A 21,765-nucleotide genomic window follows, 5' to 3' on the forward strand; every position below is an offset into this window, starting at 1 on the left:
TTTCAGATGAAAGTCGGTAGCTGGTGTAAATAATATGCACTCGGTTTCCCTCCTGTCACTTTCTTTATGGGATTTTCTATTCACCAAGTCCAAACATATTTTTAAAGTTTTGAGATGGAAACTGGATCTACAGCTAAACCATGTGTCTGCACCCCTAACACCCTGTGACGTATACAGAACTTTGTTTTGGTTACAGATAAAATCACAAATGAAACACTTGATATGTGTGGATGTGTGGCTGATATGGGGGTTGTGGGGAGATCTTGGGGATCTCATCCTTCTGCAGAATTTTCTCCTCATAAGGCACCAGGGGAAGAAGGAGGAAGTGATAAGGTCTACATGGAATGGTGATCTTTCAAAACAATTCCACAGAACAATGTAGGCAAAGTTCCCTATAGGATCCGTTCCACTATGCTATCTGTGCTTTGAAGTTACGAGTTAAGATTTAGCTGAATAGCCTTTTCAGAATCTGAGCTTTGTTAACAGCAAATCTATTCAAATATATTCCTAAGGTGTGCTATTACCAGGTTGAATGGAGTCATGGAATTTAAAACACAGGGCTAAAAATTCTTTGGATGATTGCTGGTGTTATTTAAGTAAAGACTTTTATTTTTTTTTAAATAGAGGGCTTTATTTTTTGAGCACTAAACCAGTCATTTAGTGGTTTAATGCATTTGAGCCAGGTTTGGATCTTAATTTTTGGATTTGACTTTTAAGTGCAATCTGTTTGTTTAAGGGTTTAACTAATCCATTTTTATTCTCTCGAGTGTACTTTTACTAGCCTTATACTTCTCCGGCAACTTCTCAGTCTGCCTGTCTGTTTCTCTCCTTGTCTGTCTGTCGGTCTCCTTGTCTCTCTCTTTCACAGTGTTTCTCATTAGCGATGGCTCTTTTGGTATCTGCTGGGAGGCACAGAGTGTAGTGTGCGTGTGTGCTGTGTTGCATTTTGCTTGTGTGCGTGTGTGTGTGTGTGTGTGTGTGTGTGTGTGTGTGTGTGTGTGTGTGTGTGTGTATGTGAGGGAGAGGTGGCGAGTGCCAGACATATGGAGTTGATCAGCAGACTGGGTGCTGATGTTTTCTTTGGGAATGCTGACAGACTGACAGGCAAAACGAGTGCAATCCAGTGACACAAAATATCACTCGGGCTCTGCTAAACAACCAGGAGAAGGGAGTGAGCAGAGAAGGAGAAAAGAAGAAGACCAAAAAAGAAAAAGGGAAAAAAAAAGACTTATTGTGACTGCCCCTTTTTTTCCTTTCTTGCTGAGATTGCTTTCTCCCTCTCTCCTCACTGTTACTCTCACTCTGCTCTTCTCATTCCCTCTCTCCTTCACCCCAGGACGGACACGCACACTCTCTCTGACTGTCTGACTCTTACGTCTCTCATGGAACTTTTTTCACCCCACTCTCTCTTTTTCCCTCTCATTTAAAATGATTCTGAAAGGGAGGGAATTGCTTGAAGGCTTGCTGAGATGCAGAAACTCCCCAGATGCCTGAGACTGGCGCGGTGAGAGGAGAGGATTTGCCCTGCCGCACACTGACCACTCAACTAAATTATTGCGAGAAAAAGAGGAAACAAGGGCCCACAGGGAGAGAGGAGGTGTGAATCAGACTGAAAGATTTAATTCTCCTTTCCTGGAAGGCACTACGGACACTTTCACCTTCCTGCAGCGTGGATGTCATGGCTGCTTTGCAGTTTTCAGTCACTGTGTGGTTCCCCTTGGTGATCTGGAGCCTGCTGAGGACAAGTGGATCCAGCATTCCATCTCAGAGTCACCGCAACATCTCAGAGAGCTCGGAGAGCAAAGTGGAGCGTCTGGGCCAGACCTTCAGGCATAATGTGCGTCTGCTGCGTGAGCGTGGCAGCCACCTTGAACTTGTCTTCCTTGTAGATGAGTCCTCTAGTGTGGGAGCGACCAACTTCCGGAGCGAGCTGCACTTTGTGCGAAAGATGCTCTCGGATTTCCCGGTGGCACCCGAGGCCACGCGTGTCGCCCTCATCACCTTCAGCTCAAAGAACCATGTGCTGAACAGGGTGGACTACATTTCTGCAACCAAACCTGACCAGCACAAGTGCTCACTTTTCAATAAGGAGATTCCTGCCATCACCTATCGAGGAGGAGGCACGTATACCAGGGGAGCATTTCAGCGTGCAGCGGTAAGTGTGTAGACTTGTTCAAAGGGGGGCTGTAGGTGTGTGCATGAGAAAAAGATAAAGAAAGAAATGTGTGCTTTTTTTCCTGTGAACTCAGCCTGAACAAGCATTCCATCGATCATTTTACTGTCTGACTGACATACATGGTCAAATGGTTAAAAAAGAACTTAGCAAAAGATGAAAAAGTGAAGTATCTGTGCATAAGGAAAAATACAGAAATGACAGTGTGGGTTTAAATGAATTATTATAGGTAATTCATTTCACAGATGGAATAATGAATAAACCAGTTTTATCGCAATTTTTTCACATTCTCACATCCATATGCTCAGTAATGATTTGATCCACTGTCCCTAAATGGCCTCAACATATTCCACATAAGAAAAATGAGCTCTCACATAAGCCATTAAACAGCGATGGAGAGGATATGGAGTGTGAAAGTGATTCATTCCTCTAATGCACAGGGTGAAAGTGCAACGTTGTGTAATGCTGATATGGCGCTACTCCTCCTCTCATCCTAAACTTCACTCCCTTAACTTTCACTAGGTTCATGAATAGAGTGATAGCAGAGTACTGTATATAAACTGAACTTAGAGAGGCTGCGTGAGGCCAGAGTGAAGCGAGGCTACAGGAGACATGTTGACATTTTGTATGCACTGATCCACCTCCAGCTATACTGTGAGATGCAAAACTAAACTAAATGTTTTGAAAAGACTTAGCATTTTAAATACTAAAAACACATTCATAGGTAAAATGCCCAAGTCAAATAATAAATTATGCAAAGTCATATTGAAATAATTAAGTTTGTAATGTCTAGAGCCCTGTCTGCTGCCTGAAAATGGAAATACAATTACAAAAAGGGTGTGGGGAGCTAAATTCTGGGCCAGAATAAGGAAATTTAAGCCTGGAAATAAAAAAAGCAGCAACCAGCATTGCATAGCAATACCAGGAACTACTGTTTTTTATGATTGCAATTTTTATTATTGTTGTATTCATAGATGCTCTGGCTATAGATGCTCACACGATCTGGTCAAACTGGACCTTTAATCCATACAGTTGTTAGTAAGACAGTTAATAATCTGCCTTCAGAGAAAGAACTCATCTTTTAATTATAATAGTGAACTCATCTCTGTGATGAAAGATTCCTCTGAATCTTATTCAGGCCCACTTTCCCCAGCTGTAAGGCCTATTGCGGAAATAACTACAGTCATATCCTTTTGTGCTTTGTAGGCATAAAGCTGTGATTCATTTAAGTTAATTCTTCGAATCAGACAAGAAACAGAGATAACGGGCAGTTTCCTATTGCTAATAAATTACACCTTTTCCTTTTCACTGACACATATATGACTTGCTCTCCCTCTCTTTTTCCAATTCTTTCCTTCTTTTTATATTTTTAGGAAATACACATGCATATATTCACTATACCACCCAACCACGCACTATAATACCTAAGGTATTACTGTACATGTTAGCACTTTTCATAGTGGAATCCATTGGTCTGTGCAATTATTGTATAGGCAAAAATCATAATTTACATTCCCAACATTTACATATTTAAAAGTATGCTCTCGTAGTTAATTGTTTACTTGAATTATTATTTGAACTGAATGAGTTTAAACCTACCCTGACTCTCACATACTTTCAGTAAGCACTTTATCCTGGACAGGTTAACAGTGTATCTGGAGTCTATCTCAGGAAAACTGGGCATTAATAGGCAGAACATTATTATACATTTAAATAATTAATCAAACAGTGAATTGTTGAGGGTTTTTTTTCCAGTTAAGAGATTCCTGCATGCTGAAAGTGGGAGGATCCCTTCTACTAAAAATGGTATAACTAAAGGAGACTTCATTCCCTTTAATCCATATCCCTATAAAATTGTGTTTCTTTATTGAGTATCCAAAAAGCCATTAAACTTCATAGATGTATTCAAAGACATGTAATCTTTCTAAACCTTTTCATATCTGATATCCTGTGGCTTGTATAAGCACTCAGCTAAGTTCAATGTAGCTCCATGGTTGTGTGATGCTGGGATAAAGGTTAAAGTCTGTAGACTGGATGATGGAATGGAAGTCCCAGCGATTACAAAATTCCACATGGTCAGCGTTTTATGGCCTTTTGCATTATTTCCTAATCTGTAAAAATGTGAAACTTTCTTTCTTTAAAGTAGCCAGGTTCTTTCCTCTCTGATGATTTGCTCTTTGTATGATTTCTACGGATTATCATTTACTGCCAGAGTCTCTTGTCTTTGCCCTAGAGAAAACCAGTGCCAAAACAACTTCATGCTTCCCCCTCTGTCTGTGTCTGTATGCATAAGTGTGTGTGTGTGTGTGTGTGTGTGTGTGTGTGTGTGTGTGTGTGTGTGTGTGTGTGTGTGTGTGTGTGTGTGTGTGAATTCTTTCCTATGCTCTGCAGATTTTTCACCTGGACGCTTTTCTGATTAAGGCCAGGAAGGATGCATAATAGGTTTCGTTTGGATAAATTAAGACTTTAGTGTTAAAAATTGAGTCTTTCTCCCAAGTCAGAGATTTTGACAGGTTTGTGTGTATAGACAGTAATTGTAGCAGGAGTGAAGATGAGTTTAGGAATTTACTAGTAATATTTATAGCAGGAAATCCCATTCTCACAAGCATGCACATACAAATGAGAGCAGCTGGGACTTCTCAAATTGTATGCACTGGACAGCCTTGTCAAATCTTTTTCTTCCATGTGAGCAATACAAGTTTTGCTGAGGAGGCGTGAAAGGGATTCTTGCATAATAATACTTTCTTCCCTCTTAAAAACCACATTTCCCAGCAGAAATTCCAGAGAGAGGTGTTTTGAGTGTTTTGAGTGCCATTGACCCCTTTCAGCGTTGGTTTTGAACCCCGGACTGTGGGAGAAAGATTGTCGCTGGATGTAAACAGAGCCGCTAGTTCTAATTTCACTTGCTAGCTGTGCAAAACCATCTGTCAGTATGTTTCCCACTGAGGCCCTGATTTACTGAGATCAAAAATAATCAGCACTAATTTGCATGTGGATGGTGGTTAAATTGCACGTGAAAAAAGTGGGTGTGCTGGAAAGAATAATTGCAGGAATGATGTCACTTGCAAATTAAGCGGAAAAAGCAATATGTAAACGAGGTTTATGTATGTGTTGTTAGCCGCAGTCAGACTGCTACTGAACTTTGTCACATCCGCATAAGTTAGTTAAAATGAATAAATATATTATTATACAAATTATCAATAAAATCGCTGTTCCTGAACATTTGGCCTAAATTGCATACTCAATCAGGCAAATACACAAAACAAGACATGTGCTGTTCTTTTATTTATTTATTTATTTATTTATTTATTTATTTATTTATTTATGCAAACCTCGGTAAACCGTGTGAGTAAATCAGCTTGCATGGTTGCCGTGGCTGTTAGCAAGTTTGCAAGCGTTTTTACTCAACCCGGTTCTGACCTGGAGCATGTCTCTGTTTAATAAACAAAGCAGCATAAAAACTAATGAGCAACTGGTAGATCAATTTTTTTAAATTCTAGTTATATTTACACATACACACACATGCACACACACAATATAAATGTGCTGACTGTTTCTGCTCTGATCTGCAAATGTAGGTGTAAATGAATGGAAAAATACAATTGGTTTAGTTGAAATGTTTACAAGATTAAAAGGAAAAACATTTTGTTACATCATTAAGCCACAGCAGATTGGCTCGAGACAAAAGTGTTAATTACACAACAAAAAAGATGAAAAGGAGAGACGAAAGGTCAGAGAAAGGAAGACAAATGAGAAACAGCAAACAGCTCTGGTATTCCTTCTATCCCTGCTGGGATGATAAGAGAGGATTGGGTTTCAACAGCAAAACCTTGCTGCTTCCTGCACACGTGTTTGCGCGGCTAATAGGGATTGATGAACGAGATCAATACTCTCCCCAACAGACAGATAAGGCAGCCAGGAATTTCTTTAAAGCGCACTGAAAGTCTGAGAAATGCCTGCAGACAGAGAGAGATAAGACCCAGGGGGCTCTGTTGACCCCCAGTAGATTACAGTATATCATGTGCAGGATGAGGATGAATGAGACGTCTGACGGGTTTATGTTGAACAGAACTGGCTGTGGTTTTGTAGTAACAAATGACTTGCAGTAGGAAGCATTGTGTGTAATGCATCGAAGAGCACTTTGGGTCTGGTTTGCACCTGGCTCATATCATCAATAGCATTTTTTTTCTTTTATCATCAATAAAAACAAGATAAAAACTTGAGGATCTAGGTTGAGGAAACTGTCACAATAATCATAGTGAGTCTCGTGATATCATTATGTGCATTCGTACTACAATTTAGCCATAGCACTGATGTTTTTACACTTTTATTAAGCTCGGGATTGAAGAAATGATTGGATTAAACAGTTATGGGTTTCTGATATGCTGTTTTTAAAAATGAAGGCTTGTCATTTGTCAGAAGGTTTATACAGAAATAATCAATTATGACCTCATATCAAAGTATCAATAGATCAGTTCAGTTTTAGGATATGCACCATGACAAAAAGCAACTTTAGGGAAATTCTGATGTAGAATCACCAGATAGTGGTAATTATAAATCTTTTACAGTGTACAGTTGTAGAATATTAAATGCAAGCTGTACAATAGTTTTAAAATTGTGTACTATGTGCATTCGTAGAGAATGAGCACAGGATGTGGGTGAAGTCTATAGGAACAAATGTACAGTTTAAAAAAAAACTTATCACTGAAAGCTGAGGAATCACAGTTAAGGATTTTGGTGCCAAAATGTTCTTCATGCAGCTGAAGAAGACTAAAAAGATTAGAATCAATCTTAAAAATGAATAAAGAAAAAAAGCATTCAGACATGTGGAGATGATTTCCCTGTGGAATCTTCAAACGTGTCCAATTCAGTTTTTCAATATTTGTTTAGTTATAATAGCTCAAACGGTTTTCTAGAAAAAGGCTTTTTAAAAGATCCTTCGAGTCTTTGAGATTTTAGATGTTCATTCAAATAAAAATTGAAACCATGGAAAATGAACACAGAATTTTCTAAGAGTCAGCTCATTATTTCCATAGTAGCTGTTTCTTGTCTTCTCCCCTTTGTCTCTGTTTCCCCTTCATCTATTACAAAAAAGCGAGACAGCTTTAAATAATAGGATCAAAAGGTGAAGAAACAGCATGTTCTTGTCTTTCTGTGCAAGGAACCGGGCCTGTTTTAACAATCTCACAACTCTTATCAAACTTTGTCATTGAACTTTTCAAACTAAATGAAAATCTCTGAGTAAATGAACTCAGCAGACCCGACCTCAATCAAAAATCATTTCTGAGATGTCAAACACCGGGCCGTGAGTGTGTCCCATACACTAATTCTTTCTTACTTTTTAATTGGTACTGTCATCGCTATTTTAACAATTCTGCTCCTAGTTTTTGCCAACATCATGAGGCGTGTTATGGAAACTTCAACAAGGCAAATAAGGTTTCAATACAGTGAGTGAGAGAATGTGGAGGGTGGTGGTGAGGTTGATGAAAGCTGAGCTTAAAGAGCTGTTAAAAGGGCTGGGGTACAAAAAACTGCACAGGGTACAAAGAATATGTGACACAATATTAGCATAATTGCTTTAAGTATTTACAAATGTTTGTGTGAAGGGCAGAAAAGAAAATATGGAGAGAGCAGGTAGAATGACATAAGTAGAGGGTTCGAGGATCCTATTTTTTTTTTGCATTTGAACATTTTGATATGAAATTTCAGCAGACAGTAAATCAGCCTCAGTGATTATATGACAGTGAAGGTTAAAATAATTGTATACACTTAGCTGACGTGGCTGTAACACTATAACGGGATAATAACAGGAATTTATTGAATGCATTTGGGTTGCTTACATGGTTCATGCAGACACATGTTCATTCATCCCTCTTCAGCTTTATTCAGCAGAATTTATGAAAACAAAATAACAGCTATAGGAGTAATTAAATATTTTGTGAGAGAAGATGGAGGTGGGGAAAAAACAGTCATACACACATACCTTGGAAGTATTTGTAATGAAGTAAATAAGATGTGGTATACATTTGGACATAAAAATGACAATCTAAAGCTACACGGAAGCCTTGATGCTTAAATAAAGCATTTTGGTTTGTAGTTTTAATTTGGTGATTTCTAATTTTGGAGAACTATATATTTAGTAAACAAAAACAATAATTTAGAGCGAACAAAAAGCTAAAACATATGTTAGCTCAGTAGTACATAATACCTCTTGCATCTTTCAGGGAAACCCTTGTATTAAAGGACTTGATGCCATTGGGGTCCCTGTGTGAAAGTGTCTGGTATTGGGAGTCTGGCTTTTGTTATGGGCCACTGCATCCAGACAAATGAAACCAACGATTTATTCATTTATTCATTTTTCAAATCATTAATTTAGAAAGGTCAGGATGGCTGTAAATTCGGATTTCTATCTTAGGAATATCCCACTTTGGGACACTTTTACACGCATCTGTCAAACCGTTGTTGTTGTTTTTTTTTACTGGCCCCACATAAATGCACTTACGTGGCAAAATTTAGGTACTCTTCGAGACAAAATTAATAAACCTGCACATTAGAATTCAACCCATCCTTTAGAAGGTTTGTTTTTGCATATTAGACTACATAAATATTTTCCGTATAAGATAGCTACAGTATATAATTTAATATTCGAATAGACCCTTTTCATAGTTTTGCACTCAGTTTTTGCACCAAGGATTTCATCTTAATTTTAGACATATACTATACGTACTATGACTTGAACTCTTATCTGCACGAACTGTGACAGGCCAATAATGTGATCCCTGCTGTAAAGTGTTAATCCTTTTTGGTATGACCGTACACTTTCTTATCTGCCACCCACTCACACAGATACACACAATGGTGTCAGTAGCACCTTCTGTATCTCATTCAAAGTGTGAACTTTAAATGCTAAACTTTAAAGAGCACTGGGATGTAAGCTATTTAAAGTAGGATCTCTCTCAGCCATGCTATGGTGCTTTCTAAACACTGTATAATATGTGTAACAAAACAAGAATGAGTACATTAATGTAAGGTTATGATATGATTTATAGCCAGCACTATAAATCGAACCAACAGACAAAAAAGAAAAATATGTTAAATACACAATGTTAAACACAATGCAATGCACTGCCAGGTTCTCGGTTCCTGTATTGCAGTCTGGGGCTTTCATTCTTGGCTGCACTCAAAACTTCATACATTTGCATCAGCAAGATTGCTTTCCATCTTCGTATCCTGAGCTCATTTAAAACAGGTTATTTTTCCTAGAGGAAAAAAATGCAGCAGGCACTTAAAATGGTCCTCTGGAAATAAAGTAGCCTCAGAAAAGTGTTTAGAACCAGGGTATGAGAAAATATATTGAACAAACACACACAAACACAAAGACAGACATTTCCGTTTGTGTGCGATAACTACAACACATTGATTGTGGGGTTGAAAGATGAAGGTTTTGAGCTTGGAAAAGTGTAAACAACAGCCTTGTTTATTTCCTACAAAAGCCAATGACACCATAACGGCGTCCAGCACCAACGGCAATCACTGCAGTTCAAATTAAGCTGGAAAAACTGAAATCTGCTTCTGAGTTCTGTCCATAGCAGTACAAGTTACAGTTGCAGAGTGGGCAGGGTTACCAACAAGTGTTACCAACAAGGGGCCGGAGCTCACTTTATTGTGGTAGTGCATTGTGAGCAACTGGATATATTCCCAGAATATTTATATATTCTCTGGCCACCATTAAGTGGTTTACTGAAAATGAATTAAAAAATGAATCTGAATAATATTAAATAAAAACTAATGGACTTACAACAAAATGTTGCACCTTAAAATTCGTGTTCCCATACTGGTCACCAGGAACCTAGATAGCTCTATCCTTATGTGGTACAAGTTGGGATATAGCAACAACAACAAAAAAAAAAAGTAAACCACTTTTGCCTAAAGTGAGTCTCTTAAATGTTCTTATTTGTGAACCCATTATCATTTGTTAAATACTAGTTACTTATGTACTGTATGTTGGTCTAACACTGATTCCATAACTCACCAATAATCTAAACTTTTCTTTGTTGAGCTTTGTCTTGTTGAGTACCTAATTTACCTACTAACTACTGTTTTATGTGTAAAAGATAGATTTTGTAGTTTTGTTAACCCAGTAAACTTTTAAGCCATGCAATAAAAAGATATCTAATAACCACATTTTTCCTTCCCGACATGCCTTGCAGTCTGCTTTACCCTTGTTTCCTGAAACCTCTTTGCCAAGATCAATGCCATAGTTTTACCCTTGTGCCAGGTGCTATCAATCAGATCCAGATGGTAAGGCATAAACCATGCTGGTATTTGAAGGCCTCTGAACAGAATCTTCTCACCAACTCAAAAACAGATATAAATGATCTGAAATGAACTAGAGAGATCAGAGTTAAGCCACAGGTGGGAGGTTCAACTTAACCTCAGGGCAAATGGTTTAAGACGTGGAGGCGCAGATTGGAGGAAGCAGAGTAGTGGGAGTAGTAGTGTCCTCTAGCTGACACTTAAGATGAAAAATGTGTTTGCTTTAAAGCGAAAGAACTCTGGAGATGATTCTGGAGAAGCATAAGCCCCATGGAGAATTGTGAGGCAGAGTAAGTGGTTGGGATTTTGTAACCTGGTATAAAAAGTATTTAAGTCCACTTTCACACATATATTATATGGCTAGTATGTCTGTTCATTTGTGGCGCTATTGCAATCTATTGCATTGAAATGTGTTGAACTAGATTTTCCTTCACTGGAATTAAGGAGCCTATCCCAGACCTGTTGGAAGAACTCAAGTGGATGTCACAGAACCCTGATCTTAATCCCACTGAACACATTTCAGATGAATTAATATTACAGATGAAGAATTGGAACGCAGACTGCGCTCCGGACCACCAGACACGAGATCCTGACCAGTGTTTAAGTTTGGACTGAGATATATTTAAAAAAGCACATATGGGCATGATGTTCAGATGTTAATATACTTACAGTTTTCTATACACATCATGCTTCTGCAGTGCTTCATCTCTGTTCTGTGCTCAAGTTCACACCTTATAGCACAGTTAAGTAGCTCATGTCTACAAAAATTACACCTGAGCCAAAAAATACAGCATTATTGATTTACTTCCAGCACGTCAGTTAATTCAGAGCCCCAGGTGGTCTCAGACCGGTTCATTTAGTACAGAATTCATTAAAAAGTGGTAAACATTAAATGTGAAAGCTTGCTAAGATTGATAGGGCCATTAGAACGAAAGGACAAAAAGGATAGAGCTGTGTGTTCTCACATGCCAGAACTCAACTAGTAAAATTGTCCATGACCAACAGGTTGAAAAGGCAGTGGAAAACTAATTCAAAGCCACTAAGAGCACAATAGCAGTCTCCTGGTCTTTCTTATAATTCCACCAATTATTTCCCTCTGTTATGTTCTGAAATATATCAAATCAAATGTATCAAATGGGCTCTTTTTAGAATCCCAGCACTGTATGTTTTTCTGACCAACATTTGATGATGTACTGATGAGGTTTGTTTGGTTTCAGATCCATCTCCTTCCTATCATTTTTGTTTCTTTTCAATTACAGGCAAGATTGCCATCTGTGCTAGGAATCTTTCTTGATTTAAATATAGTGCATGTATAATTTACTGCATTTACCAGATCAAATGCAGATATTGCTCTCTCTCTCTCTCTCTCTCTCTCTCTCTCTCTCTCTCTCTCTCTCTCTCTCTCTCTCTCTCTCTCTCTCACTCTCTCTTACACACACTCTCTTATTTCTCATGACTAAAATGTATGTAAAGAAATGTTAGATAAATGTTGTTTTGGAATTAATCAGCTAACTATGTCCTGTATAGTTTTTTGGCATAATGTCCCACCATGTCAGTTACTTAAATGATGTACACACCAACATCACACACAAGCGGGTAATAGCAATGGAGAGAGTCCATGGAAAATTGGTTTGTATCCCTATATTAGAACCCATGTCCATTAAAATGTCAGGGTTAAAAGAGAGTTTCTGACAGTTTGGTAAGATTAGGCTAACCATATTCATTTAAGAGAAGCAGTTACATGGTGTAGTGGATTTGCATCTGTTATTTAAGGTTTTAGTTATGGTGAAGGTAGCATATTTTATATTATATAGGCTTTTAAACTATTGTATTCATTTCTTTAATTTTGTCGAGATGACCTGATACATTTCTAAAATAAAGGTTAGCCTGTACACATGATGGTGAAATAAATAAATCTATGTGGAGCTCACTCCAGGGTAAATCATGTATATATATCACAATCAATTGCCAATGACTCCTATAAATTATATTGATATAACCATTGTAATTATATAAACCTTTTCTGAATTTAAGTTAGACAAAACAATGCAGGTTTGTCATAATGCGTAAAAAACATGAATGAGTTGTTACAATAGGCACGATTCTAGACTGTGTACATTTACATACTTAACAGAATGTATTTACTGATAAAGAATTCAAAGCACTTTTGTAAGTTGCTCTGCATAAGGGCACGTGCCAAATGCTATAAATGTAAACCTTTGATTTTTGATTACAACCATTATTACTGTAAGAGGTGCTGTTATAGAAACTAATTCAGCACCAGTGTTGGGAATGTAGCAGCACTGAGACATAAAAACCTGTATTTATTACACAGGTATTTGTTTTAATGTCAAAGTTTCTGCTGGCAGCACATTTGTTCCACATTTCCACCACATATTAATTTGCAAATGTTCCCATGACCATTTCAGGATTACTTTAAGACTTAATGTTGCTCAATAGTACAAGATTGGATGCAGTTCATTTTATCCAGCTGAGGATGTTTTTGACCTGAGTGATCATGTTGATGTTGTTAGTTTATGGCACCAGAGCCAAGAACTGATACCATGTTCAAAAAAATGGAAAATACTGCTTCAGATTTTGACCAAGCATGGAGTTTGTTGGAGTTTGTTCCATCCGGCTTTCTTTCTTTATTCGAGTTGGAATTTTTTGAACATGTGATATCCCAGACAGCACATGGAACAAAGTCACATAAATAAAATACAGTTTTTTTTCACATGAGAGATGAAAAACTTTCTTTACATTCCATCTTTTTTCATCTACTTACCTTGGTGACATTAATGCAGTTATTATCCAGAACAAATCGGACTAAAGACACTCAGCATTTCACACTGAGACCAGTTCAACAGATTCTTTGTAAGGTCTTAATGAGTAAACCAGTACAATACTTGTGCGATTCTTGTATGTTTTCATGAATCAGGACAATGTGATGTGGTGATGCTTCAGTTAGCATGCTCTGTGGTCACAGATAGGAAATAGATGATTGGATAAAGGATTATATCCATGTTAGCAGGTGTGAAAGCTTCAAGATGAAAGGCACATCGTGGTCAGAATAGTCAAACAAATCCCAGACATGTTTCTAATGATTCCTGGTCCTGGGGTCCTGTCATGTTGATGTTAGAATAGTGGGAAAGATTTGTCCTCCATTGTGCAGATGATAGGAATTAGTTGTGGGTTTTTTGGTTTTGTGTGTGCGTGTGTGGGTTTTTTGGTTTTGTGTGTGCGTGTGTGGGTTTTTGTTTTTGTGTGTGTGTGTGTGTGAGTGAGCGAGAGAGAGCGAGAAAAGAGAGAGAGAGAGAGAGAGAGAGAGAGAGAGAGAGAGAGAGACACTAAAAGCATTTACTGATGCTTCTCCAGGTTTATGTGGTGATTATAACCCGTCCAAACATTCTTTAACACCAGGCATGCAAATGCATCATGTTGAATCATGACATGTCTTTTGGCCAGGTGTTGAATTTCACTCGTCTATAGACAGTTTAGCAAACAAAAATCATTCATACAGTCTTCTGCTTGAAAAATAGAACTAGTTTTCATGCAGTAGATGCTGTAATTGAACAGCAAGGCTCATGCCCCTTAAAAAAAACATGTCCTTTTAGTATGAGCCCCTATGTTTGAACATCTGAAGAACCAGACATCTTTTTTAGAAGAAGAAAGTCTGAGAAGCAAACTATCTGAGAAACAATGGACCAATCACAAACAGCTCATAACATGGAATCCAAATAATCAAAAGCGCTTGACCAGTTTCCACCCTTAATGTTACTGGCAAAAGACAAGCATGTGAACTCAATGTGTGCTTTGTTTAGAACAATCCAGAAATCATAAGTAGTGTCACTGTTGAGGGTCACAAAACTAGTATGAGCCAAAAAGATGAGAGAATAAAAACACAAAAAGTAATCACAGTTCAGTAACATATGTAGTATAAAATTTTGCAAAGCATCATGACAGAAATAGGTATTAATAAGCAAGAGAATTAAGGACAAAACAGAAAAGGTGAAAACAATAGTGCAACAAACAAGTGACAGGACAGAGACAGAAACAAAACAGAATCAAAGACACATGGCTGTGAGAAAAAAGGCACATGAAATTGAAACATTTTGAGATTCTCCTGAGGAAAGCTGAAAAATGAAATGCATTTTCTAGCCAGTGAAGAATGCAAAAAAATTCAAAATCTGCTACATAGAATCCTATTTCTGACTAACCCAGATTACTAACACGCATGATGACTATCTACCAGTTTGTTTATACAATCCCTAACATAATAAAGTACTTCAAGATGTTAATCATGATACTAAATCACCAAAAAATATCAGCTCTGAATTTGACTTTGTCTGACTTTGTATGGACTTTGTATGGAAAAAATAGGTTTCAGGTCCCATAATCACAAAACCCCTAACCACTGTAAAATCCACTGCTATTAAATATTGGACTGTATTCTGAACGTATGTCAGGGATTTTATGATATTTAAACCTGCTCAGGGTGGTTGCACGATGAAGGAACTCCAAGACTGGCTGAGAAATACTCTTGTATTTCATCTGGTTCAGCTGATGAAGGATTTTTAAATGAAGCACTATGTTGGAACAGGTGCATTAGATTATGAAAGTTTAAAACGGTTCCCAGTACGAGGACCACTATTTGGAAACCACAGTCACAAATACATTTTTTGGGGGGGGGAAGCTTGTGTGTGTTGTGTGTTTTTCTTCGACCACTATGTGGGCAAATGAAGGACTAGTTCAGGAACAGTGGTTCACAGCACAGCTGTGCCACCCCATAATTACAAAGTCGTGTGTGTGTGTGTGTGTGTGTGTGTGTGTGTGTGTGTGTGTGTGTGTGAGAGAGAGAGAGAGAGAGAAAGAGATTGTTGGACTACTTGGCTAGTTTTACATTTTTGGATAAAATCTGTGTGTGATGTACATCTTAATACATTTTACTCTTTTATTAATTACAAAAATCAATTTACACTATTTTCAACATATAGTGTTACACTGTAAGGTGATATGCATGCAAACACACTGTAAATATAACGATACATATCTTAAAAAAAAGCAAACCACAGTGTGTGCCCAGTATTTGCCCAGGTCATGCAGCTCGTATATACCGAAGAGAGCAGTTAGAGTTCTCAGGTTTAGCTCTGCTATTATGTTTCATAAGCAGCAGTTAATGGCTTTGGGTGTCTGAGAGAAATCATGTGCTTTTCCAAACCACTAGGTTGATTATCATGAAATGGGGGGAACCCCACTACTGGGTGGGATTGGGATATGACATAATTTGGAAAACTTTGGTTTAAAAAAAACCCAGACAGAGCAAAATGTGCTCTTTACCATCCTTTCAGCAGGATTTCTTTGTCATTACAGAAAATCTGTAACGAAAGCTTGGCAGTAACACATGCATGTAATTACCCTGTCTGTACTGACCACTCGCCAGAAGGATTTAATCAGCCACTTTCCCATTCTGATAAATCTCTTCCAGCATCCCACCTACACCACATACATTTATTTCCCTCTATGTTAATATCTGGGTTTGCCTTTTCTTCAAATTCAGATTTATACCTCTAAAATGTTGATATAATTACAATCCTTTATAGAGTCTATAAGCAATTATAAAAAAAGAATTATACAAATGTTCAAGACTGAATGATCCTGGTTTAAAATTTTCCAGGAGAATTCAGATGAATGCTTCAAAAGAATGATGAGTGTTTCCGATAATAATGCTAATGACTTTATAGCAAATCACCATTTGAGTCACCTGTTACATGAGTTTCAATTAATTTTTTATAAATCGGTGTCTCATCACATTTGACTGTTTTTATTGTGGCCTATTCCCATTGCTAACTATTGACTCACTTCCCAACTGTAAACCAGAACCAGATATACTGGGTGCCAACTGTGTCTTTGAGCTACTGTCTCATAAATGGCCACAATCACACCCTCTTATAGCTCAAGGGCCCACTCCCAAAGGGTCTGGCCGCACTGACATCACTGCGGTCAAATTGTACATCTGTGTGTATGTGCGTGTTCGTGTGTGTGGATATGGTCAGGTCGTGGTCTTACTGTCCTTGATGTGAATCCAGTTATAGAATAAAGACTATAGTGGCTTTCTCTGTCTCTTATACACTTTCTGCTTTCTCAATTCTGTTCACACTTCTGTGTGTTTGGTAATATTCTGGTGATTTTGTGATGGTCACTGGGTTTTTATTTGAGAAAAATTTACAATCTTTTCTTTAGATTTAGAACTTTATGAGGCGACAGACTGATGACTTATTTCCAGACTTGGTTTAGTTTTACAAAGTGGAAACATCTGAACCCATTAGCCTGTAACACTCATTAGTCTACAATAACAGACAAAGTACACAGGAAACAAGTGAAACAGTAGCCCATATTGAGACCAGTGCCACATATAAAGGTGCATAAAAATGTTCAAATTAAATTATTTAGCATTTTTGCTATGCTTAGTTTTTAGTTCAGAAAGTGGTATTAACTTGTTCATCTTTCCGCAGCAAATTCTGCGGAATTCACGTCAGAACGCCACAAAAGTCATCTTCCTCATCACAGATGGCTACTCGAACGGTGGAGATCCTCGGCCAGTGGCAGCAGTGCTTCGCAGGAGTGGAGTAGAGATCTTCACCCTGGGCATCTGGCAGGGAAATATCCGTGAACTTCACGACATGGCCTCACATCCCAAAGATCAGCACTGCTACTTTGTACACGATTTTGCCGAATTTGAAGCTCTGCACGGCGTGCACTTCATGAAGGTGAGATCTGAAATTAGCTAATGATGCAGTTCACAATATCTGAAAATAATGAATAAATGAATAACTAATACCAATTATTGTCCAAGGAAACTGTCCAAGGAAAGTACAGTAAAATTTACAGGGTATAAATAAACAGGAGTTTATTTATATCAAAGATTGATAATAATTTCAGACTGAACAGTTTAAGTACTTATAGGTCAGATAGATTTCTTAAACTATTGCTTGAAAATAACCCTAGCAATGAGCTCTGCATCCACTAGATTTGTGGAAAGACCTTTTCATTTGTTTCCCCCAAAAAAAGGAAATTATGTATTCATACAATACTTATGACATAATACAAAATGTCTGCTTATTACAATAATAAATGAACAACATTACTGAAACTATATGGTCTATTAAAAATGTGTGTTCACTATTTACCAGGTTAGCATGACAGGCTAGCTGACTTATGGAATGTTAAAGAAGTGGCTTGAGACCAAAGCACAGACAAACGTTACTTATCTCTGGGTGTTCTACAATAAGGTTCCTACAATATCGTCCTCATTATAGTAGCACAAAGACTGCATAATAATTTGCATGAAGAAACAACTGCATCATCCAAAGTTCATATCATGACCTTACCTACACCTCAAAGAGTCTTTCATGTAAGAAAAGCATTGTAAACCTTAGTATTATCTTGTTGTCTCTAGTTGTGTAATAAACTGATGGTTTTTAGAACCTTTTCCAGCTGGATACACATTTCCACAAATATACAGTATGTCACTAAGAGTCACATTTAATCCTGAATGAATAAACAGATTTTACTGCATACGTGAACATAGCTGTAAATGTGCCATCCCACAATATTTAATGAAAACTTTGCTTGGATAAGGTGCAAGGAAAAAAATTATATTCCTATAATCCGGTGCTACCCGTATCGGTTTCACTGTGTCTCTCTCTTCCTGACTTTGCTCTTGGAACAAATGTTTTCATCTCTCCCTTCATAATCCCAGTTCTTGTTTCTAATAGCAACCTCAATATAATACAAAACCCGCTGGAATGAATCACAATGTTCGTGTTTCTGTATGTGGAGAACCGTCACAGTTTAATATATGAGGCCCAATAGCCAAGTAAACATGTTCTACCTACAAATGTATTTAATCCATCATCCAACTGCAGCCAGCCATGCAGGAACGCTCATAAAGAGCCACTTAGGATCTCTGTGAATAAGTGGTATTTCTGAGGGAAGATATGTCTCCTGTTCAGAGTGATATTCTGACTTCAGCCAACAGCTGGACTCTAGTCTGTGTGTGTGTGTGTGTGTGTGTGTGCGTGTTAACATCTGGAGACCAATCCACTTTTGTTTGCTCTGCATATAAGACAGCATTCTGCCAGCATTTTGGATTTCATTATTGTACACACACACACACACACACACACACACACACACACACACACACACACACACACACACACACACACACACACAAAATCTGGATTCTGAGTGTTCTCAAAGCCAAAACTATCTGTTCACACTGTCCTTTTTTTCCATTTGTTAACTGTTGGCTTCCCTCTCTCCCTCTCTCCTCTCCCCCTCTTTCTCTATCGTTTAAAGACTTGCCCTCAGGTGGTTACATCCAGGATGCCATGTCCTATTGCTCCTCTCTGTGTGTGGAAGGGAGGGACTGCTGTGACCTGATGGCCAGCTGTAAGTGTGGCACACACACTGGCCAGTATGACTGTGTGTGTGAGAAAGGGCACTATGGCAAGGGCCTGCAGCTCGAATGCACAGGTGAGTCTATACCAAAGCACATTTTATGTACAGATACAATTAAGCTTCCAGACTGCAAGGGTGGTGTGTGAGGAATGATTTTTATGTGAAAGTGTTCTAATACTTTGTTAAAGAACCCTTTGCCTGTAATACAAAAGTTTTCCAACTTGATTTTGCAATTTTATTCCACTTGCAAAAATGCTTCAGATCTATCAAATTGACAGACCTGTTTAACTTATTGCAGAGGTTTTGGACAGGATTTAAGTCTGGGCCATTCCAAAACATTGATCTGCTTCCTATGAATTCCTTTGCTAAGTTGTATTTGTGCTTTGGGTTGTTGTTGCATGTGCTTCTGCTGGAGGGTGACATTTTTCTATTATTATTTTCAGCTGTCTTTTTCTTGGTATTTAGAGCAATCCATGGTTTCCTCTGCCCCAGTTCCAGTCATAGACAATCTGTCTCATTGCATAATGCTGCAATCACCATGCTTCACCCTGTGTATGTTCTTTGGGTGATGAGCTGTCTTGCTTTTTACATCAAACAGATAGAGTCTTCTACAACTGTGCCCTAATGGTGTTACCTTGGTCTCACCAGACCTGTTCACGATTTTTCACCTGCATTAAAGATTCAATCAGACTTGGATTAGTTTTTTTCTTTAGATACCCTACCCAATGACACAGACTTGAAAAGTATTTTAGATTGTTTTCACATGCAGAGAGTAATCAGTACTATCCAGATATTCCTGCTCCTTTAATTGTATCTTTTGTCTCAATTTTGGATGGCCATCCTCTTCTTGGTGATGTCACTTGTCCAATTTTTTTCCACTTAGTGATGATTGCCTTCATGGTGTTTTATGGTAATTGAAACATCTAATGCTCTGGAAATTCTTTTGTACTTTTCTCCTGATTGATACCATTTGACACTGAGATTCCATTACATGCTGTGTTGTAAACTCTCTGCAGACCATGTCTTCAGCAGATGAAGATGCTGAGATGCCAAGAACATTCTAAAAGATTAGCTGATCTTTATTTTAATCACTTCAATTACAGCAGGTGTAAGATAATTACTTTCAAATACGAGTTTAAATGTGAAATCACATATTATAGAGGTGTACAGTACGCTGAGTTTTTTTAACCAATTTAAGTATTTTTTTATTATTTATTTTCTGATTTATGCGATCAATTCAAATTCTATGACTCAAGTTAACTAAAGTTTTTCTTAAAGTTCCATTCATACAAATCTAAACTAACATATCGTTCTTTTAATTTGTATAATTATTGTCAGTTTGGTTTTATTTCATTGAAGTAACTAAAGTATTGTACAAAGATAATTTGTATGAATTTGCTTTCCTTTTTTAAAAGTAGCTAAATTAAACTGGACTGTGTATTATAAACTGTGTATTGTATTGTAGCTAGACAAAATAAATAGAAATATTTAAGATATATGATGTGTACTTGGAGGTATAAAATATAATTCATCCAGCAAACAGTATAATTATAATATAGTATATATTTAAATGTCAATTATATATGAATATAGTATATATCATTGGTGGGCTGTGCATTTCACACCTAGGCTTTAAGTGGTGTCCTACCTGAATTAATCCACCTCTTAACACCATTATTATACTATAGGAAATAAAAATCAATATTATACAGAAACACAGTATAACAGAAAGCTGCATCTCGGACAGGTATCTCATGCAGTGAAAATGCCATTACTAAAGCACAATTAACACAATGTAACAAGTCTCCATTCACTGCAGCCGCAGCTGCACCGCCGTGAAGTGTATCTGCAACCAAAACTATTTCTCCTTTATCAGTCTTGTGAAATGAAAAAACATATATTAAATCCACATAGGTATATTTGAGCTTGTGCAGTTTGCTATAGATGCGGTTTGCGAGCTCTGACTAGTGCGCTCTTTGACGTAAAAAAATGACATTTTGGAATGCTTTCTAGGTTGCTTTGGACTAAGCAAGTCACAATCTGGTTAAAGCAACAGCTTCAAGCAACATGGATTGTAAAAAATAGGTTGCATGCAGTGTTTACAGTGATGGAACAAGGCAGAAAGATACCTTTGACCCTGGCAACACGTGATGTGGTGGCTAAAATCTAATTGGATAGAAAATGTAATCAAAACTTACACTTGGACCAGACAGAAAAACTATGAAATGAAGAGAATAGACTATTGGAAATACTTTAATGCATATTCATGGACAAAAGATATGTCAGTGATTCTGATGTAGTTTAGTCCTTCTGATTCACTCCAGTTTTGGCAATCACAAAACAAGCAGACAGAAACAGAAAAGACGCAAAGGAGCTCATGCTGTGCGACTGAAAGCGATTCAGGAAATGAATACAGTGTTGTGAAATAAAAGGGCTACATTCTGCAAATGCACACAGGAAGAAAGCAGAGGCCAAGAGCTCAGCTTTAACGCATACAGAAAGAAATAAGGCTTGATGATGGTGGTCTGTAATTAATGTGTCCACAGTGAGATGTTTTCTTTCACTCTACATTGGTTCTTTTCTTTTTCTCTCTTTGCTGTTTCATGCTGCTCTGGAAGCTAAAATAGATGCACTGATGTGTTAACAGTCTGTTGACTTATCTCTTAAGCAGATACACATCAATGCACACTTTTCGCATGAAATCAAGCGTAAATGTTAACTTGTTTCATAGTTTTTTTGTTTACGTGTTATTTTATTAGAGTAAAAACTTACCAGAATGGTATCTTCTTTTCATAATGTTTTATTTCTGTATT

General features: G+C 37.6%; 1 protein-coding gene across 1 annotated transcript in view; it reads left to right on the forward strand.

The window, feature by feature from the left end:
- Positions 1 to 1,033: 1,033 nt before the first annotated feature.
- The window catches only part of svep1 (sushi, von Willebrand factor type A, EGF and pentraxin domain containing 1), an 81,371-nt gene continuing 60,639 nt past the window's right edge, over positions 1,034 to 21,765 (forward strand). The window contains 4 exon segments of the mRNA XM_046851094.1: positions 1,034 to 2,155; positions 17,002 to 17,230; positions 17,233 to 17,256; positions 18,851 to 19,027. Of these exon segments, the coding sequence (XP_046707050.1) occupies positions 1,679 to 2,155; positions 17,002 to 17,230; positions 17,233 to 17,256; positions 18,851 to 19,027 (907 nt within the window). The 5' untranslated portion in view covers positions 1,034 to 1,678.

The sequence above is a fragment of the Silurus meridionalis genome, chromosome 6, assembly GCF_014805685.1.
Source record: "Silurus meridionalis isolate SWU-2019-XX chromosome 6, ASM1480568v1, whole genome shotgun sequence".
Taxonomy (NCBI): Eukaryota; Metazoa; Chordata; class Actinopteri; order Siluriformes; family Siluridae; genus Silurus; species Silurus meridionalis.